General features: G+C 49.4%; 1 protein-coding gene across 4 annotated transcripts in view; it reads left to right on the top strand.

Annotated features, from left to right (window-relative positions):
- Spg7 (SPG7 matrix AAA peptidase subunit, paraplegin) overlaps positions 1-25,167 on the top strand; it is a 46,886-nt gene that overhangs the window by 9,701 nt on the left and 12,018 nt on the right. For 2 of the 4 annotated variants that reach the window (XM_033757751.1, XM_033757753.1), the window contains exons 1-9: positions 5,537-5,744; positions 8,105-8,207; positions 9,290-9,379; positions 12,581-12,822; positions 16,048-16,187; positions 17,113-17,215; positions 18,934-19,059; positions 19,348-19,510; positions 19,836-20,042. In XM_033757751.1, the coding sequence (XP_033613642.1) occupies positions 5,571-5,744; positions 8,105-8,207; positions 9,290-9,379; positions 12,581-12,822; positions 16,048-16,187; positions 17,113-17,215; positions 18,934-19,059; positions 19,348-19,510; positions 19,836-20,042 (1,348 nt within the window). In that variant the 5' untranslated portion in view covers positions 5,537-5,570. Of the gene's footprint in view, positions 1-5,536; positions 5,745-8,104; positions 8,208-9,289; positions 9,380-12,580; positions 12,823-16,047; positions 16,188-17,112; positions 17,216-18,933; positions 19,060-19,347; positions 19,511-19,835; positions 20,043-25,167 lie in introns of those variants that run through there. The other 2 variants (XM_010627559.2, XM_033757752.1) reach the window with 2 other exon arrangements.

Raw genomic sequence — 25,167 nt, forward strand, 5'->3', positions numbered from 1 at the left:
GATTTTTTTTTTTTTTTTTTTGAGAGATAACAGAGTGAACTCGGGTCCTTGCAGGTGTCAGAACCACTGAGAGAAAAGAACCATCTTTTTCTCCAGGTCCCTCATTGCTTGCTGCTGCCTTGGGGCTAAGGTCCCCAAAAGTGCTTCAGACACTCCAGCCACCAGCTCCTCACCACCTCTTTCAGTGACCTCTCTTCTGGGACCTGGACAACCCAGGGAGTCTCCCGGTCCTCTGTCGCTGCCATCCTGTGTTGTGACCCTGTCCGTCTGTGTTCTGCATAACAAAGCATCTACAGGCCAGTGTGTCTAGGGGCAGGGCTTGGAAACTCCCAGTGGACAGGGGACAAAGGCATCTCCTTCTTCAGCTGCTGACTGCGGCAGGGGTGTGGCATGTTCTCTGGTCACGAGACCCTCCGCAGGAGGCTGTGGTTGTCCAAAATTCAATGTGGCATAGGGGAAATCCTATAGCAGCAGATCTGCCACTGATCTGCTTGAAACCTACAGAGAGCAGGGTCCAGGACAAGTCAACTAATGATAATCTATGACCCTGATCATACGGCCAATGGCAGAGGACCCCGCTCCTCAGGAAAATGGCAAGTTCCGTCCCCACAGGCAGGAAGGACAGTTGTGCTGACTGCTGGCTGGAATTCTGTAGTGACCATGGCTCCATCCCAGGTGCACTGCAGGGTCCTGCTGCAATGAGACCAGCAGGGAATCTGTCCACACACATGCAGACCCATTCTTGCTCCAAACACCATATCAGCCTCTGTCAAGTACTCTTGGGACCAGAGGATCAGAGATCAATCCAGCTACTCTGCCAGGCATGGTGGTACACATTTGGCATCCCAGCACTCAGGAGGGCAGGAGGATCACCTCGAGTTTGAGGCCAGCCTGGATTATATAGTGAGACCGTGTCTCAAAAACCCAAACTCAGAGTTGGGGATTTGGCTAAGTGGTGCTGCTGCCTGCCTCGAAAGTTCAGTATCCCAAGTTCGATTCCCAGTACCAAAAAAAAAAAAAAAAAACCAAACAAACAAACAAACAAACAAAAAAACCCAGGGGAATGACCAGGGGAACAGGGAAAAAATAAGAACCAAGATATATTATGTAAAGGTATACATTTCCAATGATGCATGTCATTATGTTGTATATCATCTAAAATGTACCAATAAAATAAAATTATTTTTAATTTGAAAAAAATTTTAAAGCATTCCTAGAAATTTACCCAAGAGAAATGAAAGCATATGTTCTTCCAAAAAACCCCAAATAAGTGATAAGTTTTTGAGGACATCTTCTGCCATGAACTGTTGCCCCTCTGCCATTTTGCCTTGGGAGCCAGCTGATTATGGACCAAAACCTCTACAAACTGTGAGCTAAATAAATCTTTTCCCCTTTAATTTTGGCTGTTGGGTATTTTGTCTCAGCAACAACAGAAAAGTGACTAACACAGTGGTAGAGCATTTACCTAGCATGTCTGAGGCCCTGGGTTAAATCCCCAGTCCAAAAAAAAAAAACACAAAACTAATTAGTTGCTACCAAATTTGGGGAAAAAAACTAATAATTATTTGCTCAAATAATAATAAGGAAACAGAGATCTTAATACCACACAAAAGACCAGGCACAGTGGCGCACTCCTGTAATTCCAGGTACATACTTAGGATGCTGAGGCAGGAGAATTACAAATTCAAGACCAGCGTAGCCTACATAGCAAGTTCAAGGCCTGGACTACACAGTAAGACATAACCTGAAACACACACACGCGTGAGCACACATGTGCGACCCAAAAATCAATTCCTGTCTCCAGAATATTAAAATACTATTCCTACTTTGTAGATTTCCAGCTGGCAGTAGGTAGGAATCAGAGCCCAGGACCCCTCGCATCAACACAAAACTGGGCAAGTTCCCAGGATGGAGTGGAGACAGACGTGCCCTCTGTTCACAGCACACACAACTCACAGGGCCTCTCTACGGGTGGACTTAACACTGCCCGCCAGCACTTGGCCTCAGGGCAGGGATCCAGAGGCCTGGGCCGTTTTCTTGACTCAGCCCAGGCTGGCCCTGAGGTGGCGGCCTCTGAGCCTGGGACAAAACAGGGACAGCCACACCGAAGTGTTCTGGTACACACAGAGTTCAGTGAGGTGAACTGGTAATGAGGAAGTACCAATCAGCAAACACATTAGCACAAAACAATCAAGACCAAAGTTAATGAAATTACCCCGAATAGAGGAGAGCCAACATCCAGGTAGTTGGTAGCTCTGAAGAGAGGTCTGAGGATGGAGGAAGATCCAAGGAGCCACCTCACGCATGAACTCTCTTCTCAGGTCCTGGTGCATGCTTTTGCTCAGGGCTAATTTGCTTTTGAGACAGGGTCTCTATATACACTTCATGTATCCCAGGCTGGCTTCATTCACAGCAATTCTCCTGCCTCAGCCTGTGGAGTGCTGGAATTACAGGTGTGCACCGTCACACCCAGCCCACTCTTTTGATTTTGGAAACTCAGTTGCCCAAGCTGGGCTGGAACTTGATAGTCTCGCCTCGGCCTCCCAGAGTGCTGAGCTCACAGGTGTGTACCAACACCACACCAGGCTTCAGACCCTGGGGAACCTGCCTCCTCCAGGAAGCTCCCCTTGTTGGGCCTTGGCTCTGCCACTCCACAGCCAGGCTGGAAGCAGCCACACCCACTTCTCCTCTGCAAGGCCCCAGCAGAGCCAGCTGAGTTTGAGCAAATGAGTTGGGAGCCCGTTTCCCAGGCTCTTATTTCTCACAACACAGCTGTAATAACTCCTTGGTGTAAATGGCTTTCTGGTTCACAAGCTGCTTTCACATTTGTTTACTGTGTTTTATCTTTATAACAATCCTGTGGAAAACCCAAGGCTGACATTAGCTGGCTTTGTGGATAATTATCCCCATTTTACTGATGAGAAAATTGAGGCCTGGAAAAGTTAATAACTTGCTGCAGGCTGCAGGCTGGAAGGACAGAGCCCAACGTTCTTTCCGCAGAGCTGCCCTCATGCACTGCCTCTGACTGAATCACCAGGCAGAATCTAGACTGCAATAACAATTTTAAATAGTGGTAATAGAATTGCATCGTATACTCATAAACACATTCAAATCCATTAAAGGCTGAGTCACAAGTTCTCTGAACACCGGTGTGCAGGGATGGGGTGACTTGGTCACCTCCCATCATGGCCCTGTTGCACCAGCTCCTACGGAAATAAGAAGACACCCTTGTGAAGTCTGCTAGTCACAGGACAGTGCCGGGGAGAGTGAGGCAGGACACAACTGCTAGAATCCACAAAGTAGAACAATACTCTTTGGTCTTTTAACCAGTTGAAGAAAACACAATGGAGGTGCTCAGCATGGTGGCACATGCCTATAATCCTAGCACTAGGGAGGCTGAGGCAGGAGGATTGCCTCAAATTCAAGACCAGCCTGGGCTACATAGTGAGTTCAAGGCCAGCCTGGATTGCATATCCAGACCCTGCCTAAAACAAAACAAAACAAAATATATAGTGGAAGAGGAAATGGGAAGCACAGATTGTGAAGGAAGATTATAAGAACAAGAGAAACAACAGGAAAAACAATTACTGAAAATCAGTGGTATACCACAAACCAGCCCAGCTCCCCAGCCACCTGGCAGGACACTCAGCAGACATCCCCAGGCCTTTCATTTCAGGCCACAAGGAACACAGGTGGTCCCTGCAGCATGTAGCCCCACCTGTGGGCAGGATGGTGCTGTGTGAGCCTTGTGTTTGTGGGCAGAGAAGTGGTATGCAGGCCCAAGCACCTCCAGACCAGCCTTGGGACTGTGTTGTCAGCCCTAACTCCGATCTTGGACGGTGGATTTTTTTCTCAATCCCAATTTCCTTATCTGTAAAACAGATATGAGAGATATTTACTTCATAGAGCTGTGAATATTACATCAATGTGTTTGACATGGAGCCAGGCACCACCAGTCAGCACTCGTAATGCTGGTTCTTGTAAAAATGATTCATTGTTAGGCATCTGGGAAACACAAAAACAAACATCAGTCCCTGGAACCCTACCTCTGTGACAGATCGACTAGCCTCAGCCTTTGCAGCACACTGAGGTCTCAGGCAGGAGACCTGGGCAGCCCACAGCTCTCGGTCGATGGACAGTGCTGCCCTGCCTGGGCCATCAGCATAGCTGCCCATGGGAGGAGAAAACAGTTCCCCTCTTCCTGCTGCTGGTACCGCGCCTCCGCATTTCCCATGAGTAGCTTATGGCCTGATGCATGGCCTGGGCCCTAAGCCTGGCTGGGGGCCAGGGTCGATCATGGGGGTGTGGGGGGGGTGGGGGATGACTTCCAGAAGTGAGTCAGCTGGCCTTCAGGAGAAAACAAGCAAGCTGGTCTGAGGAGATGGTTATCTACTAGAAGTTAAGGATCTGTAGAACAAGTCCCACTCTTGCATGAGCCATGAAGTGCTTAGAATTTTCCAAAATCTTTCCTCTTCTGCCCTTCCAGTTGCAGGGTGAACTTGTTTGGGGCTCCAGAAACAAAAGAAGACAACTGTCACTTTCTGTGCATTAACCCCTGGTGGGCTTGAGCACAAGCTCAGCCCTTTCGGGACTACGAATGGCCAACCCGGTTCTCTGCACTGACTTCTGATTTTGGAAGGGCTCCTTCACTTTCTCTGCGGCCTGAACTCCAGATCCCTGCTCCCTGGCACACCACTCCACTCATCAAGGAAGTGTTAAGAGGACAGCAGAGAGGGCTCAGTCACTTCCCTTTAGACCTTTGGGGGGGGGCGGGTACCAGGGATCAAACTCGTCCTTGTGCTTGCGAGGCAGGCACTGGAACCACTGAGCCAAATCCCCGGCCCTGGCTGGCTGTTTTTCAATTCTAAAGGGCTGAGCCGGGGATGTAGCTCAGTGGTTCCGTCGCCTGCTTCGCAAGCGCAAGGCCCCGAGTTCGAGCCCCCGAACCAAAAAGAAAGAAGGAAAGAAGGAAAGAAAGAAGGAAAGAAGGAAAGAAAGAAAAGAAAAACAGCCAGCCAGGGCCGGGGATTTGGCTCAGTGGTTCCGGTGCCTGCCTCGCAAGTACAAGGACCCAAGTTAGACCCCCGGTACCAAAAACACACAAAAAAACAGCCAGCCAGACCCTGAGCAGATTTTGCAGCTGAGCTGGAAAGAAGATCCAGGCATGAAAACCCGGGACCCGCTGCTTGCTCAAGAAAATCCAGGGACTCCTCGGCCTGCTCTAGGCCTTCGTCCGCCGCCGCCGCCGCCGCCGCCGCACCGCTGGGGACACGGGGCCAGGGACCCTAACCCTGAAGTCTGACAGTTCCGAAAGGGCCAAACTCCGGATGGCGGGAGGACTAGCGGAGCTTAGCAAGGTGTCGGACCTCACGACTGTCACAAACCTGCCCCCTTATGGGTAACCAGCCCGGGACGGGAGGCGGAGCCTGGGAGGCTTCGACTGCTCTTGCGACTTGAGGAGCCCGGACAGCGCAGGCGTCCGAACCTTCCCCCCCCCCCCCCCCGTCCTGCCCCAAGTGCGCATGCACCAGGGAAAAAATCCAGTCTGCGCAGGCGCCTTTCCTGGCAACATGGCTGCCATGTTGCTGCTGCTGCGAGCCCTTCGCCAAGGCCCGGGTTCGGGTTCGGGTCCGGGTCGGCTGTGGGGCCCAAGCTCGGGCCTCTTCTTCGGGCCTGCGAGCAGGCCATACATGGTCTGCAGGCCTCCGGTGGGTGTTGCCGCGGCGGGAGACCGAGCCCTACAGGTAACCGTGTGCACAGCCTTCGAATCTCACCGCTCTTCTGGACCCGGCCGGGTCCCAGCCTCTCGCTGGGAGTTGACCTTTCTGTTTGGAATCCAGTAAGGGGGCTGCCGGTTTCAGGGATAGCACGGTTTTGCATTGACCCACATCGCCGGGCGGATCAGAAACGAGTCCTAGCTCTTTCCAAGAAAATCTGTCTCTCGGACCGGTGCAAACCTTGCGCACCAGGGTATCTGGTTCCTGACAGGTGCATGGACACCCCGCGGTGTTTCAGCTCTGCCTGACTGGCACCTTAGCCTGAAAACAGAGACCTCTTCGTGTCATCTTAAAAGTTTGAAATGGTTCTCAGACCATTCAAATTTCAGGGAAATGTAAACATTACAAATAAACTTATTTTTCAGTACGGTGGATTGAATGCAAGTCTTCACACTGAGCTACATCCTAAGCCCTTTTTATTTTCTTTTACGTGTTAGAAAAAAAATTTTTTTGATACATGGTCTTGCTGTGTAGTCTAGGCTGGCCTTGGTCTTACTGTGTAGCCCATGCTGGGCTCCAACTTGTAGCTGTCCTCTTGACTCAGCCTCCGAAGTGCAGGGATTATAGGTGTGCACCACTACATCTGGCTTTAATTTTTCGGTACTGAGGATTGAACTTGGGTCCTTGTGCTTGCCAGGCAGGCGGCAGAACCACTGAGCTGAATCCCCGGCCCTTCCTGGCTTTGTTTTTATTTTGAGATGGTCTTGCTAAATCATAAATTGTCCAGGTTGAGTTCGAACTTGTGATCCACCAGCCTCAGGCTCCCAGAGGGCTGGGATTACAGGCTGGTGCCATCACGTCTGGCCATAATTAAGTTTTTTTAAAAAAGTTTTTAATCTGCGTTATTAAAAACCTTTAGTTCTGTTTAGAAGGAAAATAATTTGTTTTGGATTTTTTTTTTTTTTTTTTTTTTTTTTTTTTTTTTTTGGTTTTTTGAGACAGGGTTTCACTATGTAGTGAGACTGACCTGGAACTCACTATGTAGGTCAGGCTGGTCTCAAACTCACAGAGATCCTCCTGCTTCAGCCTCCCGAGTGCTAGGATTACAGGCATGTGCTACCACGCCAGACTGGAAAATAATTTCTTTAGTCAGACCCTGTGTTTATTCTATGAAGATAGGGGATGAAGTAGTTAATGAATATATACTTACGGGTTGTGTGTGGTGTTGAGGATTGAACCCAGGTCCAGTGCTTGCATAGTGCAGGAGCCCCTGAGTTCAGTCCCAGTACTGACGCAGGAAACTGTGAGGACCTGGGACAGACCACTCTTAACACGAAGGTAGGAACAAAAAGCAGCTTTTAATGCCTGTGGCTCAGTGAGTGACTCATGTCAGTCTTGAGAGCCCTGAATAGAAGTTGCCTACCTCTTATCTACCTTAGAAGTTATCTACCTTATCTACTTTTTTTTTTTTTTTTTTTTTTTTTTTTTTGAGACAGGGTCTCACTGTATAGTTGAGACTGACCTGGAACTCAGTATGTAGCCCAGGCTGGTTTTGAACTCACAGAGATCCTCCTGCCTCAGCCTCGCAAGTGCTGGGATTGCAGGCTTACAGGCGTGCGCCACCACGCCCGGCTTCTTGTCTACCTCTTTTTACAGCTACAAAGCTTAATTTCTTTGGCGTTTCCCTGGGAATATAGCAAGCAGGATTTCACAAAGCAGAGCAGTGGAAGGGAGAGAGCAAAGGGTTCTGGCAGGACTTTCTAAGTCTGTTACACTCCTTTAGTGACAGATTACAGAAGTAGTCGTGAAGGCTGGGGATTTAGCTCAGTGGTTCTGCTACCTGCCTCGCAAGCTCACGGACCCAAGTTCGATCTCCAGTACCAAAAAAAAAAAGAAGTAGTCGTGGCTATCAGGTATATTCTGCAAAGATCATAGTTACCTAGTTAACCCATAGTTGGCCTAATAGCACAGTTAACTCGTAGTTGCCCAATTTTATATGGAGGAGTGATCTCTCTCAATACTACAGAAAAAGGAACATTGAATACTTTTTTTTTTGTTCATTGAATAATTGCAAGTGGGAAAATGTCCATGTAGGAAACAGAACACTATAGACTTCCTGCCGGAGATGCTCCAAAGGAGTTATTTTCTACTGATGCACAGCTCAGGGCGAAGGAGAGGGCAGAGCTGTAGCCCGGAGCCGGGTACCCGGCCCCTGCTGTTTGGCTTGGTAGCTTTGGACATTTAGTAACGTTCATTGTATCCACATTCCAGGGCACTGTGAACATTACAAATAGATACAAACTTATGTTTTTAAAAAATATTTTTTGTCTATGTTCCTTCAGTATACTTGTGGTCTTGATGTGACTTTGTACTGTTTTGTTTTTTAGAGCTTGCGGTTGAGAATGCTAACGCCTACCTTTGAAGGAATGGATGGATTGTTACTGAAACAGTATCTAGTTCAAAATCCAGTGGGACTCTGGCGACTTTTAGGTGTGTGTCTATTGGTAACAAGTGGCACGGGAGTTTGTGAGTGAACAGTCACACAGTATACAATATTTCCATCGGTGAAACCAGAAGACCATAACTAAGTTGGAAAATTCCCATTGCCCAGTGATGTACCAATTACCAGTGTGCTCTAGGGGCTTGTGATGTTTGGAACAGAAACATTGAGCAGGGGCCCGGGAGCAGTAGGTGCTGCCATTTAGGCCCAGGAAAATATGGAGTTGTGTTAGCATGATGATGAAATCACCTAACGAAGCACCTATCAGAACATACTCTGTTGTTAAATGATATGTGACTGTTGGATAACATTGCTACTTTGACAAGAAAACAAAAGAAAAATTACTACAAGGAACCTTAGCTTCTGTTTGTAATGAGCACTGTGGGATCCACAGTCTTTAGATAATCTGAAATGAAGTTTATGTGTATCCAACCTGTAAGGTTGTCCTTAAATGAAATTTAAGGTGTGTCCAACCTTTTTTTGCCCTCTTTTAAAAAATATTATAATAATATTTTAAAAGGAACTTTTGTTATTTATATGTGTTAAATATATGTGTGTGTGTGTGTATACATATATATGTGTATGTATGTATATGCATATTTATATTTATATATATCTGGGCTGGTACCTGGCACAGAACAGGCCCTCCATAGATGGTACACTGTGATTTGTTTTTTGTTCTTTTTGGTACCAGGGCTCAAACTCAGGTCCTAGTGCTTCTGAAGCAGGCAGTGGAACCGCTGAGCTAAATCCCCGGCCTCCCACTCCTTTTCTGTTTTGAGATGGGCTCACTGAGTTGCCCAGACTACACTAGAACTTGTGATCCTCCTGCCTTAGCCTCCCAGAATGTTGGAATAACAGGCATGTGCCTAGTTTATTATTCTATAATTAGCATATAGTATACTAAGAATGATAGAAAGAAATGCTTTATTAGGATGGCATTGATAACTTATACATGTAGGTTTAAGATGGGTCCCATAAGACTTTTTTTTTTAGGATTGTGCTGTTCTACCTTGTGTCTTCTCTGTAGGTACAAACCATGGTTGTTACGTTGTTTCCCTCTTGCTTGCAGGTGGCACTTACTATTTTAGTACCTCAAGGATGAGGCAGAAGAATAAAGACAATGATAAATCCAAAGGGAAGGCCCCTGGAGATGACGAAGGTACACCTGTCTTCTGATGTTCTAAACTAATGGCTACATACGGCTGTCTTTCCATGTGTGTGCTCCTCTTAGCAAGGGGGAGCCAGGCTTGAAGGTAGGGGAGCTTGCCTGTGCTTACACACACATGTACACACTCACTCACCATCTCTAAGTGAATCCCGGGTTCTTTGTGCATGCTCTCTTTTGAGGGAGAAGATTTTGAGACAGGGTCTCACGATGCAATTCAAGTTGGCCTTGAAATCACTATGTAGCCTGAGCTACATACTCAAACTTCCCGTGATCCTCCTGCCTCAGCCTCCTGAGTAATTAGATTATTGATGTACGCTACCACACCCAGCTTATGCATATTCTTTCAGGAATATTTCCATGGGCACCTGTGTCCCTTTGTTGCGTTCAGAAATGCCTGAAGGCAGATAGACCTTCTGTGTCTACACAAAAACAGTGAATCTAAGATCTGTCCGATTAAGTCAGAGTGCCAACTGTGCAGCCCTGGTCAGCATATCCCTGCCCCTGGGCTTGGAAAATGGGCCCCAGAGGATGGTCCAGTGCATACCACAGACTGGTCCAGTGTAAGAGTAGCCATCATGGTCCAGCTCACTCGGCTCCTAGTCCTGTTCACAAGATCACTTGCAAAATCGGAATGCCCTGCCTAATTTAGGTCTCCTTTCTATGCTGGGATTAGAACTCACTTGATAGTATGAAGAATGAGGGTTTAAACTGAATTGACCTAGTTTCTGAGATCTGTAAGTTCAAAGCTGATTGTAAGCCGGGCATGGTGGTGCACACCTGCAGTCTTAGAACTTGGGAGGCTGAGGCAGGAGAATCCCCACAAGTTTGAGGCAAGCCTGGGATACACAGTGAGTTCAAGGCCAACCTGAACTGCATAGTGAGACCTTGTCTCAAAACACTAGAAAAAAAAAAGCTGATTGTTTGCTATTTGCTATTATTAACTATTTGGAACTAATAATATACAAATTGTTAATTCTTAGAGATAATTAGTGTATGCTTGGTACTATACTACAGAAATTACACAATAATATCTCTTATTTCTCAAAATAGGGCTTTTTTTTTTTTTTACAGTACTGGGGAGTGAACTCAGGGCATTCACACTAAGCTACATCCCCAGCCTATTTTTATTTTTATTTTTATTATTTTTATTTTGAGATAAGGTCTTACAAAGTCACTGAGCTGACCAAGCTGATCTCAAATTTTCAATCCTCTTGTCTCAGCCTCCCATAGTGCTGGGCTTACAACATATGCATCACCTTGACTACTACAATAAACTAAGTTAAATAATAGCTAAATGATAAGGTTTTTTTGTTTGTTTGTTGTTTTGTACCAGGGATCGAACTCAGGTCCCTGCGCTTGCAAGGAAAGTGGTGGAACCACTGAGCTAAATCCCTGGCCCTAAATGATGTTATTAAGTTCAAAAAGCAAAATACAGGGCCAGGGATTTAGCTCAGTGGTTCTGCCACCTGCCTTGCAAGCGCAAGGTCCCAAGTACAATCCCCGGTACCAAAAAAGAAAGAAAAAGAAAAATATAATTTTTGGGGGCCTTTTGAGACAGGATCCCACTGTGTAGTCCAGGCTGGCTTCAGACTTGCAGTGGTCCTCCTGCCTCAGCCTCCTGAGTGCTGGGTTTATAAGTATGTGCCACCACACCCAGGTTCAAAAAGCAAAATTGTACAAGTTTGAGACCAGCTGGGCTACATAGTGAGACCCTGTCTCAGAAATCCAAAACAAATAAAAGGCAAAATTGAAAATGAATTAGAAGAACATATATGAAAACATTGCCTATCTTGAGATGGGAAAGGTTTGTTCATTTGGCAGTGCCATGGATCAAATCCAAGGGCATGGTGCCAAAAACTATGTCCCCAGCCCTTTTTAAAATTTTTGTTTAGAGATGGGGTCTTGTTAAATTGTCCAGGCTATGCTTGAATTTGCAGTCCTCCTGCCTCAGCCCGAGTGTCTCATGTTACAGGTGTATGCCACCGCACCCAGTCTCAGATGTTTTTATTTTTTATTTTGAGGTGGGATCTTGCTAAGTTGCTCAGGTAGGAGTCTACATCCAGCTTCAGGAATTTTTTTTTTTTAATGTTAAAAATGGTTTCTCGGGCTGGGGATTTGGCTCACTGGTCCTGCCACCTGCCTCACAAGCGCAAGGTCCCAAGTTGGATTCCCATACCTCCCCCAAAAATGTTTTCCTATTATCTGAGGTAGGGGCTGCTCTTCTTCCCTCTGAGATTACCTCAGCACATGAAGGTAGTGACTTCAGACAGCACACAAACAACATCTGTCTCAAGTGATAATTGAAAAACCAGTTGACCTAATTGCCCATCAATTGGAGACTGGATAAAGAAGATGTGGTTTCTCTATAAAATGGAGTACTACTCAGCCGTAAAGAATGAGAATCTAGAGTCATTCATAGGAAAATGGTGCATTAAAAAAAAAGGAAAATGGGTGCATATTGAGGCCATATTCTTAAGTGAAATAAATAGGACACACGTGCAAATACTGAATAGTTTTTCTGGTGTGAAAACTAAAAGTGTAAATAAGATCCAAATTGTATAACTGATAACATGAAATAGGAAGAAAATTGCTAAAGGTGTAAGGGAAGTGGGAAGGGTAGAGGAAAGAAATAAGGGAAAAGAACAAATATGAGAAAAGAAATGGAAACAGAGACTTTGTAAATAGGGGAGGGTGGAGGGAGTGAAGGAGAGCAGGGGAATGGGGAGAAAATGAGAACCAGGACCTGTCGTGGAAAGGTACAAGATCCCAGTGATGGATGGAACTGTACTGTACACCTAAAAGGTACCAATAAACGCAATGAGAGAGAAAACGGTCGAGCCAAGTCTGGTGACACCTGTAACCTGAGCACGCTGTGAGGCTGAGGCAAGAGGATATAGTTCAAGGCCAGAGTGCACAACTTAGTGATTTAGAGAAAACCTGTCTCAACAGAAACAAACAAAAGTAGGGCTGAGGATGTAGCGATGTGTGAAGGTTCTGGGTTCAATCTTGAGTCTCACACACACACACACACACACACACACACACACGCACACCCCAGAAGTGCAGGGTTCTACAGGACCGTGGACCCTCCTCTGGAAGTGAGCTTTGCTGAAGACCGCAGCAGGTGGCCGTGCTGTGTGGGGCCACCCGGTCCGACCGCGTGTGCATCTCCTTGTCATGTGCCCCATGCAGAGGAGAGGCGGCGCAAAGAGCGAGAAGACCAGATGTACCGCGAGAGGCTGCGCACGCTGTTCGTCATTGCTGTGGTCATGAGCCTGCTGAACTTGCTCAGCTCCAGCGGTGGCAACATCTCATGGAACGACTTCGTCAGTGAGATGCTGGCCAAGGGCGAGGTGCAGCGTGTGCAGGTGGTGCCCGAGAGTGACGTGGTGGAGGTCTACCTGCACCCGGGGGCCGTGGTGTTCGGGCGGCCGGTGAGTGAGGGCACCGGGCCGGGGCTGGCAGTGCAGTGTGCCCGTCTCCCACCCACCTGGCGAGGGTGAGGAACGGGGTCAGAGGAGGGAGACGAAGGACAGCAGCACGGCCAGCAGAGTCTGGGGGGTAGGAGGAGGTGGTCACTGGGCAGGCCTGGAAGCCCCTCTCCCTCCCTGGGCGCCGCCCCTCCTTCCACTGCGCCTGAGCTGCTCTGCACGGCACAGACTGTCCTGCGTGAACCGCTGATGGGACTGAAGGTGTGAGCCAGGATAAATCTCCCTTCGGCTGCGGGTGTCTGTACTGTATCCCTGTAACGAGAATACGACCGTGACATGAGCCAGCTGCAGACAGGTCTGCACCGAGCGGCGGTGAGAGGAGGGTGGCGGAGGACTGGACCTCGGGACGGAGCATTGCTGGGAGAAGGGGCTACGTGGGGGCTTTGTCTTGCCCAGCAGAGGGCCCACGGGCAGCGAACGGCCAGCACGGGCGCCTGGGCTCTGAGAGGGCCCTCCTGCGCCTGTGTCACCACATGTTGCCACGCGCGTGAGGGGCACCCCTCAGGACCCTTCTCCGTTCAGGTTCCTGGCTGTCTCACACTGACCTCAGCGCTATCGTTGGGAATATTTAAGTTCAAGCTTCAGTCAAGGGGCCTGAGTTATATCTGTCATATGTCTTTCATCTCTTCTTTGTGTGTGTGTGTGTGTGTGTGTGTGTGTGTGTGTGTGTGTGTAATTAATTAATTAATTAATTTATTTATTTATTGGCACTGGGGTTCGAACTTGGGACCTTGTGCTTAGGAGGCAGGTCTTTTTCATTTTTTTTGAGTCAAGGTCTAGCTGCGTTGCTTAGGCTGGTGTGGCCCTCCTGGGCTCAAGAGTTCTCCCTGCTCAGCCCCTGGGTAGCAGCGCCTCGGGAGTTAGGACTTTGGCAGGATGACTGTGTGGTCACCATCTGCCACCTTGGCCTGTGTACATGGCTGGCACTGGGACACGGTCTCCTCCCACAGAGCGGTGCCCCTCAGTAGAGCCACCTTGTACCCCAGGGGGTTCCTGGGGTGGGCAACCAGGGGTGGTGACCAGCACGGGTCCCGTGAGACTCTGGACTGGCTCTTAAATGGCAGCTTGAGCTGCTCCAGGAGTCTGGGCCATACAGTTGACCAGGCTGGCACACAGTGAAAATCAGGTTCCAGCCCCACAGCCCCGAGCAGTAAAGGTGAACATGTTGCCTGACAGAGCTCACTGAAGGTCTAAGGCACATGGTAGCACTGTGTGGCACGGCTGGCTGAAGTGGCTAGTGGATTCAGATTTTGTCTTTTGAATGTTGGCACAGAAAGAGGGTTATTTCTATGCTTTTCCTTTGTGTGTATCTTGGTGATGGCCACATTAATTGTTCAAGTGTTTGCTTGTGTTACTGGGATTGAACCCAGGACCGTTTTGCTGAGCTACATCTCCAGGCTGAGTTCAAACTTGCCACCCTCCTGCCTCAGCCTCCCAGAGGAGTGTTTTGTGTTTGCTTGTGATTTTCATTTCTGGAGATTGAACACTCAAGGTCTTGCATGTGCCTGGCAAGTGCTTTGCCATTCAGGTGTTTGAGGAGTTAAAAAGTCCTGACGAGACCCTTGGGATCTGTAAGGCAACCTAACAGTTGTAGCCAGCGCAGGCTGGCCTTGGTATGAGCAATAGGTGAGAACTGGATTATACACAGTACCATTACCACCATCCCCATCCTCAGAGCCTCACCATGCTATTCCTGGGTGATCAGAAGGAAACTGCACCACCAGTATGAGAGCTGAGTCGTCCTGGGGCTGGTCCCTGTAGTGGGCTGAGAGCAGGTCTGGCAATAGCTCAACCCTGGAAAGTGTTCACTAGGCTTGGGTGTGGTGGAACCTACCAGCTGCTTGGGAAGTGGAGGGACGAGGATTGTGAGTTCAAGGCCAGCCCGGTTTATTAAGCAGTAGAAGATAGGGCCGGGGATTTAGCTCAGTGACACTGCATGTGCCTCACAAGGGCAAGGTCCTAAATTCAATCCACAATACCCCCCCCAAAAAAAATATGTAAAAATAGTAGAAGAGCCAGGCATAGTGGCACACACCTGTAATCCCAGCACTTGGGAGGCTGAAGCAGGAGAATTGTGAGTTGGAGGCCAGCCTGGGCTGCATAGCAAGTTTAAGGCCAACCTGAATTACATAGTGAGACCCTGTTTCAAAAAAAACAATGGGCTGGGGGTTTAGCTCAGTAGTGCCACCGCCTGCAGTGCAAGTGCAAGGACCCGCGTTCAATCCCCAGTACCACAAAAAAAAAAGGATAAACAAAGCAGAAGAAACCCATATGAGTGTGATTGCTCATATACATACCTAGGTGGATGCTGATTGTTTCACTGCACTATGTTATTTTACTCTACGATATTATGCCGACTTGGTCATCTGATAAACCTTCCTTAAAGAGAGAGCATTTGGAATGCTGCCCTGGCGGTCAGGGCACATGGGAAGGGATGACAGATATCTCCTGCCTTGTCCTGTCCTCTGTGGCAGCTGCCAGCCAGCCCAAAGAGAATTAGAAGCCTCTGCCCTCTCCTGGTGGGTGGCCTTCCCCAGCCAGGCTCAGGAGTGAGCTGAGCGAGCGTGTGGAGCTTCACTAGGGAGACTGGTGCAGAAGAAATCCCAGGGAGCCAGGTGGGAGCATGCACAAGAGCCTTGCCTAACAATCCAGTCCTGCCACAGAGCCTCTGCCTGTGGCCTCACTCAGTGGGCACAGTTGTCCCAGTCATGTACCTGGTTGACATCAAGGCCACACTGGTCTCTCTCTGGCAGAGCCTGCGGCGATGACTGAACCATCTTCTTCCATTTCCTTCAAATGTCCTTCCTCGTGGAGTGCTCGCCCTCTGAGAGTGCATCTTTTTTTTGTTTTGTTTTGTCTTTTGTTTTTTGAGACAAGGTCTCACTATGTAGTTCACTATGTAGTGAGTTCTCTGGAACTCACTGTGTAGCCCAGGCTGGTCTCGAACTCACAGCGATCCTCCTGCCTCAGCCTCCCAAGTGTTGGGATTATAGGTGTGCGCCTCCACGCCCGGCTTGAGAGTGCATCTTTTAATGTTCGTTTCTCAGATTGCACTGGAGGGACCTAGAGCTTCAGGTTAGGATCCTTCTGGACAGCATCTTCACCAGAAGGGATGGGGCCCTGCAGCTGGCCTGGCTCTGTCTTCACCCTGCCCTCTTACTCCCCCAGCGGCTGGCCTTGGTGTACCGGATGCAGGTGGCAAATATTGACAAATTTGAGGAGAAGCTGCGTGCGGCTGAGGATGAGTTGAACATCGAGAGCAAGGACAGGATCCCGGTCTCCTACAAGCGCACAGGGTTCTTTGGGAAGTACGTTGGCCGACTTTCGTAACTCCTGAACCTGCACAGCTTGGCCTTGCACTGAGAGGACAAGCTGTAAATGGAAACCTCACTAGTTTCACCTGCAGTCCACTGGGGTCGCGTGGAGCAGGCAGCATGGACACACACGCATCTGTGTGGAGGCTTTGCAGGTTGTTGCTGGCATTTAACACAGTATGGAGGTGCTGTTTGTGGGTTTTTTGTTTTTTTGATGCTGGGGCCTGAACCCAAGACCTTCCCACTAAGCAACATCCCTAGTCCTTTGTTCCTTTGAGACAAGGTCTTACTAAGTTGTTAAGTTACCTAGGCTAGGCTCGAACCTGGGGTCCTCATGCTTTGGCCTCCTGGAGTGCTGGGTTACAGGCCTGAGCCACCACACCTGGCCAGGGCTTGATGTTTTCTGCAGATACAGAAATGGATCAGAAATGGGGAAAGTAAGGATGTTGACTAGAAATTCTTTCATTGTTAAGAGAAACAGACATGTGGTGCTATTGGGGAGTTAGGGGCTGTGGAGCCACAGGCTCATCGCAAAAATGACTTACATCATTGCACAGTGTGCTAGACTTGGGAGCAAGTGAGCTCATGGGGAGAAGTTCAGCACTTCCTGCACCTGTAGGTGCCAGCTCCCAGCCACACCATGCTGACACTGAGCCTCTGATGTACCCAGGGGAAACAGGCATGGCACAGTGGAGCTGCCTCTTTCTCCATATGAGAAGCTGAGTCTGGGCATTGAACCCAGGACTTCTCCCAGTGAGGCTGCACTCAATGGGTGGCGTCCCGGGCCGGTCACGGCCTGTGTGCCCCACACCGAACACAAGCTGACCACACAGGGTCCTCACAGAGGGCACAGCAGCCGCACTCCTTGTTCCAGTTGTCCTGGTGACAATCTCTCAGCGTGTTTCTCTTTCCCGCTCAGTGCCCTCTATGCCCTGGGGATGACAGCAGTGGGCCTGGCCATCCTGTGGTACATGTTACGCCTGGCTGGGATGACAGGAAGGGAAGGCGGATTCAGCGCGTTCGTAAGTGCAGCCTGCAGTCCCTCCTGCCTATACTTGCCGAGTCCTCCTGCAGCCTGAAGGTTGGTTGCAATGAAGAGCATCCTGGCGTCAGGGCCTGCGGGAAGCAGAGTGTACACAAGCCCAGTGTCGCTGAAGGCCTGTTTCCTGACGTCAGGCTCAGGCTGAAAGCATGTAGGCCAGTGTATGCTGCAGGGCTGATTCTGCTGGGAAACACATCTTCCTTTTCCTGTTTTCAAGTGTCTTTAAAAGAACCACATTTCCTAGAGCTAGGTGGGGTCCAGGGTGGTCCCAGTTGGTACCTCACAGGGTGGCTCCTGCTCTACCCTGGGCATCACCCTGTTCCCATGGAGAATGCAAGCAGATTTCCATTCTAACCTGAAGACGTGCTGAGATTGAAGCCAGGGGTGCCCTGCCCCTGAGCTGTGTGCTCAACACTGTTTGCTTGTTTGTTTGTTTGTTTGTTTGTTTTTGAGGTACTGGGGATCAAATTCAGGACCTTATGCTTGCCAGGCAGACGAGGTGCCACTGAGCTAAATCCCCAGCTGTACTTTTTATTTTGAGGCAGAATCTCACTCAGTTGCCTGGGCTTGCCTTTGAACTTGTGATGTTTCCACATAGCTGGGATTACAGACCTGTGTCACCATGCCTGGCTTCCCACTGCTATTTTTGTTTTATTTTATTTATTCTGTTTTTTGAGACAGGATCTTGCTCTATAATTCAGGCTGGCCTTGAACTCCCTGTGTAGCCCAGGCAGGCCTCAAACTCATGAACTCATGGCAGTCCTCCTGCCTCAGCCACCTGTGTGCTGTCATTATAGGCATGCATCACCACACCTGGCTCCACACTGCTTTTTTTTTTTTTTTGTACCAGGGATCTAACTCAGGTCCTTGCGATTATGAGGCAGGCAGCAGAACCACTGAGCTAAATCCCTCACCCTACACTGCCTTTTTTTATTTTTATTTTTTTGCTTATTTGAGACAGGGTCTCACTATGTAGTTGAGACTGACCTAGAACTCACTGTGTAGCCCACACTGGTCTCGAACTCACAGCGATCCTCCTGCCTCAGCCTCCCGAGTGCTAGGATTACAGAAGCGCGCCACCACGCTCGGCTACACTGCCATTTTTAATGACAGCGTGGTATCTCATTGTGGGATTGAATCAGATTTCATTCAACAAGTAGTTTTGCTGATTTTGAACCCTACCTTGCACATCATCCTGAAAGCAGGGTCTAACTGAAGGACACATACTTTATTACGAGCTTTCTCTGCCTTGCCCTTTGTGTTCCAGGGACTTAGCAGTGAGCTAAGACTCTGATACTGTGTATCATTTTGTCTTTATAATCAGAAGAGATCATACAGCACTGGGGAAAATCACATCAAACAATTAGAAAAACTAGATAGTGAATAGAAATTGTTCTAAATTACTCTCTTGCTGCTTGGGAGTTGCTTTCTCATGGTGCAGACAAGGACTCGACTCAGTTATTCCTTGGCCCCAGGGACAAGATTTTTAAAAAAAAAATTGCCGGGAAACTTTCTTACTGATTGGTGATGTAAAGCAAAGATTACCCCTGGGTGTCTGGAGAGTGACCAGCGGGGGCAGGGGCTGGTCCCCTGCTGCGGGCAGAGGGTTCCCTGGGGGCCTGGCAGGGCGGCGGGGGAAGCTGTTGTCTGCTCAGGTGGACAGCCGCCTCCGGTGCCCTTCACACTCTTGGTACACAGAATCAGCTTAAGATGGCTCGCTTCACGATGGTGGATGGAAAGTCGGGGAAAGGAGTCAGCTTTAAAGATGTGGCCGGAATGCACGAGGCCAAGCTGGAGGTCCGGGAGTTTGTGGATTATCTGAAGGTGAGTGGGAAGCCGTTACCCCAGAAGGAAGCATGTGTGACTGCGTCCCGGGATTAGACGGGACACTGCTCACATGCCATTGCCCACTGTACCAGCAGCACAGCACAGCACACCACTGTTGACAGGCGGGAGGGTCGTGGAGGTGGCGATTGTGCAGTTGGCCACCTTGGACACTTGACCACTGTGCCTGGCTCAGACCCCTGTTAACTGCAACCAGTTGGTAGAGTACATGAGCACCCATCACCCATGAGGATGGTGGTGAGTGTTGTGTTGTCTGCTGCTGTCTAGAGCCCCGAGCGCTTCCTCCAGCTTGGAGCCAAGGTTCCGAAGGGCGCACTGTTGCTTGGGCCTCCGGGCTGTGGGAAGACGTTGCTGGCCAAAGCGGTGGCCACGGAGGCCCAGGTGCCCTTCTTGGCGATGGCTGGTCCAGAGTTCGTGGAGGTCATTGGCGGTAGGTCGGGGTGGGGCTGTGGCTGGAATTGTAGGCTGCTCTCTAGTTCTTCCCCAGTGCCAAATTGAAGGTGGGGGATAGACTAGGATAACAGCCTGAATTAAAGGAAGCCTTGTGTTTGTGCAGTGGCCTGGGGGATTGTGTGCTTTGTTGCCACTTTCTTGTGTGGACTAGGAGGCCAGGAAAGTGGCAGTAGCCACTTCTGGTCTGTGCAGGGAAGGCCTTTCCTGATTTAGCCATCCTTGGTGGAAGCTGCTCCTGGCTCTGTGCAGAGGTAGGATTTGGCTCCCTTTATCCATCTGTTCCCAATGCTGTGTCCCCTCAGGCCTAGGTGCCGCCCGTGTGCGCAGCCTCTTCAAGGAAGCCCGTGCCCGGGCCCCATGCATAGTGTACATCGATGAGATCGATGCTGTGGGCAAGAAGCGCTCCACCTCCATGTCCGGCTTCTCCAACACAGAGGAGGAGCAGACTCTCAACCAGCTCCTGGTGGAGATGGACGGTCAGTGCTCATGTGCCACCCGCCACAAAGAGGGTAGCCCCATTCCTTTCATGTTGGCAGACATCATTGGGCACATGGAATCGCATTCTGGGAGGCTTCGTTCCCCTGTGCTGGGATGTGTGTTGCTGGGCCCCACCTACCCCAGGAGACTGACATAGCACAAAGAAGATCCTCCTCCAGCTCCCGATACTGTCTATCACCTTGCTGCCCACAAGAAACTCAGCTCTTAGCCAGGTGCAGTGGCACGCATCTGTAATCCCAGCCACTTCGGGAAGCTGAGGCAGGAAGGTAACAAGTTCAAGGCCAGACTGGGCAACTTACTGAGACCCTGTGTCAAAAATCCTCCTTGCAATCTTGCCACAGCCTCCGAGAGTACTGAGATTACAAGTGTGCACCACCATACACAGTTTTTCCTTCCCTTTTATGGTTACATAATACCCCACTGTGTGTGAAGGCTGTCTTGTTTTCAATTTAGTTTAGTTGTTTTGTCTTTTTGTTTTTGTTTTGGTATGGGGGATCGAACTTCGGTCCTTGTGCTTGGGAGGCAGGCAGCAGAACCCCTGAGCTAAATCCCCGGCCCAGTTATGTTTTGTTTTTAACTGTTGCAAAATTTTATTAAAGGTAGGAAAAGAAACAGGCTCTGCAGAGCAAGTTTGGGCCAAGTAAAAGTAGGAAAAGAAGTACACCCTACAGTGTGGAAGTGGGCCACCAAGCAAGAGCAAACACAGGGGCCTAGGTTTTTGTTGTTGTTGTGTTTGTTTGTTTTCTGAGGCAGGGTCTCACTATGTCATTTAGGCTGGCTTTGAACTCACAGTGTTGTCAGAGCTGGGCTCAAACTCCCAGCAGTCATCCTGCCTCAGCCTCCCAAGTGCTGAGATTACGGTGTGCACTACCCAGCTGACTTAGGTCTACTTTTATTATAGAGAATGTATAAGGAACTTGACCATTAAAAATCTTAGGCTGGGCCGGGGATTTCTTGTCTGTCCACTCACCTGTCAGCGTGTCACAGTGTTGTGAACATAGGAACCAATGCCTGCCCTCAGCCCGGCACAGTGGAGCGCACCTGTAATCCCAGGTACTCGAGAGCCTGAGGCTGGAGGATCGAGCGTTTTAGGGGCCGGCGGTTTAGCTCAGTGGTGCCCGCCTTGCGCACATGCAAGGTCCTGAGTTTGATACCTGGTACCGAAAGCAAACAGTTTGAGGCCAGCCTGGGGCACTTAGTGAATCCTTGTCTCAAAATAAAAAGGTAAACTAGAGATGCAGCTCGGTGGTGAGCGCTTGCTTAGTGTGCATGGGGTCCAGAGTTCCATCCCCAGCACCGAAACAAAAACTCAAGTTGTATTTTTTAATTTCCTCAGAATTCTGATTATGTTTTAGGTATTGTAGATTAGAAAGAAAAAATTTTTTCTCAACATATATTGACTTCTGCGGTACTTACTGTGTCTTTTCCTTTTTCTCTTCTCTTCTTTTGCACTACTAGGATTTGAACCCAGGGATGCTGTACCACTGAGTTACATGTCTAGCTCATTTTAGTTTTTTTGTTTCTAAACAGAGTTTCCTTAATTTACCCGGGCTGACCTTGAGCTTGAGATCCTTCTGCCTCAGCATCGCAAGGTTTTGTGTGTTGTTGTTGTTGTTTTTCCCATACCAATACCGGTACTCAGGACCTTGCTCTTGCAAGGCTGATGTGGTGCCCCTGAATTAAATCCCCGGCCCTGTGTTTTGTTTTTTGGTAGTTTTTTCACTTGTTTTTTGAAACAAGGTCTCATTACATAGTTCAGGCTGCCTCACAATCACCATGCAGCCCAGGCTAGCCTTGAACTTGCAATTCTCCTGCCTCAGCCTCCTAAGTTCCTAGATTATAGGCCTGTACCACCATGCCCAGCTACATTTCTCTTTTTAAATCCTTCTTACTGTCTAAAGTGGTTATCTGGTACCTGGCACACACACAGCAGGGTTATGATTGTACAAAATCAAGTTGAAACTTCTTTAACCTTGTCTTGAAATAATGTATACTCTCAAAAACATTGCAAGAGCGCTATGGATATGGTGGCCTTAGTTGTCTCAAAAACAGAAAAGCTGGGTTTTCAGCTCTTACCTACCTAGCATGTGCAAAGCGTGTCCAGTCCCAGTGCTGCAAAAAAACCAAAAAGAACCTCAGATTCTAGCCCTGGGCCTCCTGGCTGTGGACAAGTCAGAGGAAACAGGCACCAATGGCTTCTGTTGGCAGTGAGCCTCTGGGACCTGCTCTGGGGATGGCCCTGTCACATGTGCCAGGTACAGACTGACATCTTGTTTTTTATTTTTGAGTACCAGGGATCAAACTCAGAACCTTGCACTTACAAGGCAGGCACTGTGCCACTGAGCTAAATCCCTGGCCCTTAATTTTTTGGTACCAGGGACCGAACTCAGGACCTCATACTTGCCAATCAGGCACGCCTTTGCTGAGCTAAATCCCTGGGCCTGCATCTTGTGATGCTGACTGGATAGGAGCAGGGCACAGTCTGCCAAAGCCTTAGGTGCCCAGCCAGCTGTGCATACAGAGTACCTGCTGGTGCTGGAGGTAGGATGACTTTTACCCTTGTCCTTGACCCGTGGACCTGAGGACTCTCTGGCCTTGCACAGGCCCCCCTCTGCAGGAGACTGAGCCATGTTTCTCTCCCTGCTCAGTGACCAGGTGCCCTTCTGGGTGGCCACAGGGAAATCAGCCATGGTTCATGGCTGCACACACAGGCCATGCCGCTCCTCTTCCTGCACCTGAGGACAGAGCACAGGCTGGGGCCTTGGGGCACCCATGGAGCCTCTTTCCTCACAGCCCATCCTCTGTGCTTTGGGAAAATCTCTTTGGCCTAGGATTGGCAGCTGCCTGGACGCTGGCACAGGGCCGTGTGAGCCACACAGCTGTGTGTCCTGGCCCTGCAGACTCTGAGCGAGACTTTGTCTTCCTCTTATTGATGTGCAGAGGACAGCGCTAATGCTGGGTTGGTCCCAGAAGCAAGCCCAGCACGGGCTCACGCCTGCATGCTGGGGCTTAGGGCAGTGTCCTCCCGCCCATTGCTGCACACTCACCTGGATGACAGGTGTCTGGTAAGGGGCTCTGCTTGCGCGCTCTCCTCCTGCGCAGCAAGTGCCCTGGGTTAGGAAGTAGCCAGGCTTGGGAATTGTGAGTCTGCACAGAACTGTGAGAAAATTCCCAGAGGGATGTAGCTCAGTGGTACTGTGCCTGCCTTGCAAGCACAAGGTCCCAAGTTCAATCCCCAGCACCAGGGAAAAAAACAAAATTCCCAGGACTCAGTGGTGAGTGCTTACCTAGCATTCTCAAGGCCCTGGGTTCAAGTTACACCACCACAAAACAGAGAAAGTAAGCATGGATGGACTGGCTCTTCTTGGATGTAGCCACCCCCCAAATGTGGAGACCAAGCAGATGGGCCCTGAGGTGCCACATGGGCCCAGCATGCACAGGCTGTTTTGGAAATGTGATGCTGTGTTTGTCTCTCTTGATAATAAGATGCGGTGAGGAGCTGTGCTCTGGCGTCCAGCAGCCAGGTGGAGCGCCATGGTGTTGCCGTGTCCTTATGGTAGCGGTAAGCATGTTCTGGCAGCATGGTCCGCCAGGAAGGTCGATGGACATGGGAGGACACAGCGCAGCCCAGGCCAGTGTGTGTGTTTCACCCCACAAGCAAGCTGGTGCTGGCCCTCAGACTGTTTGTGCCCTTGGGGCCCTGCATGTACCAGCTTAGTGTACCAGACAGCAGCACCATGCTCTGGTGGGCAACCATGCTGGGCCTGACGAGCAAGTGACCTGCTGCTCCATGCCAAGGTCTGTTTTGTTTTGGTATTAGGTAATCCAGGCTGGCACTGAACTCAGTGTGTAGCCCAGGCTACCCTTATATGTGTGATCCTCCTGCCTCGGCCTCCCAAGTCCTGAGATTGTAGCTCATAACCACCTTTTAGTAAAATCTTAATAAAAATAAATTAGAAAACTCAGATGAAACTCTGAGGCCTGAGTCGTAGCAGACATCCTGCCTCTTTTGTTTTGTTTTGGTTGTTTTTGGTACCAGGAATCAAACTCGGGTCCTTGAGCTTGCAAGGCAGGCAGCAGAACTGCCAAGCTAAATCCCCGGCCCCATCCTGCCTCTTGAAGCAGTGAGCCTGGGACACGGAGAGGAGAGGACGGGGTTTGAGGCTGCAAAGGAGCCTTGGTAGCATACTCCCTCCTGGGGTGCTGAGTGGTGGGCACAGTGAGGTTGCTGCCTTGTTCTCTGTGGCTTGAGTTAATCATAGGTCTCAGCCCAGGACCGAGGAGGAACCCCTGCCAACCTGCATGCACATGTGTGGGAGGAGGGGAGGTGTTGGCTGAGTGCCTACAGAGTTCTCAGCTCTCCCCTGGGGTGAGGTGAGTACCTCTGTCAGGAGCTGACCGCTTTAGCCACTGTGTGCCAGGGCCCTGTCTGTGTGGGATGCTGGGCAGCTATGTGGCCTCCAGAGGACTCAGGTGCTGTGCTGGCTCTGAGAGGGACAGGGCAGCCTGGGTGCTGGCAGCAGAGACAGGAGGGTGGGTGGCACCTGAATGCCAGGGCTCTGCTGGGCTGTCATTACTGTCACGCTAGGGCACCATGTCCTCGACCTGTCCTGGGTGGAGAGGGGCCCACAAGTGCCTTCTGCCAGTATATTTTTCTACCTCTTCACAGAGCAGTGTTCATTTCATTGAAGTCCAACTGATGAATTTTTGATTTTGTGGACTCAACTGCTGTTCCTAGATCCTAAAGATTTTCTTTCTTTTTCTTTGAGGTACCGGGGATTAAACTCAGAACCTTGCACTTGCCAGCCAGGTGTGGTGTCACTGAACTATGTATGTCCCCAGCCCTAAAGATTTTCTCTTGAGGGTTATCCTTGTTTTTGTTTTTTGTTTTTTTTTTTTGTAGTGCCACAGAGTTTCACATATACTACTCATGCAAGTTTCTTCTTTGTTTTGTTCCATTTGTTTGAGACAGGATCTTGCTGTATAGTTCAGGCCAGTCTTGAACTCACTGTAATTCTCCTGCCTCATCCTCCCCCAAATGCAGAGATTACAGGCATGTGTCACCACGCCTGACTCACATCAGTTTTAGAATGTGCATGTCTCTTGTTGATTTTTTTTTTTTTTTTTTTTTTTTTC

The sequence above is a fragment of the Fukomys damarensis genome, unplaced genomic scaffold, assembly GCF_012274545.1.
Source record: "Fukomys damarensis isolate Sample0158 unplaced genomic scaffold, DMR_v1.0_HiC HiC_scaffold_32, whole genome shotgun sequence".
In the NCBI taxonomy this organism is placed as follows: Eukaryota; Metazoa; Chordata; class Mammalia; order Rodentia; family Bathyergidae; genus Fukomys; species Fukomys damarensis.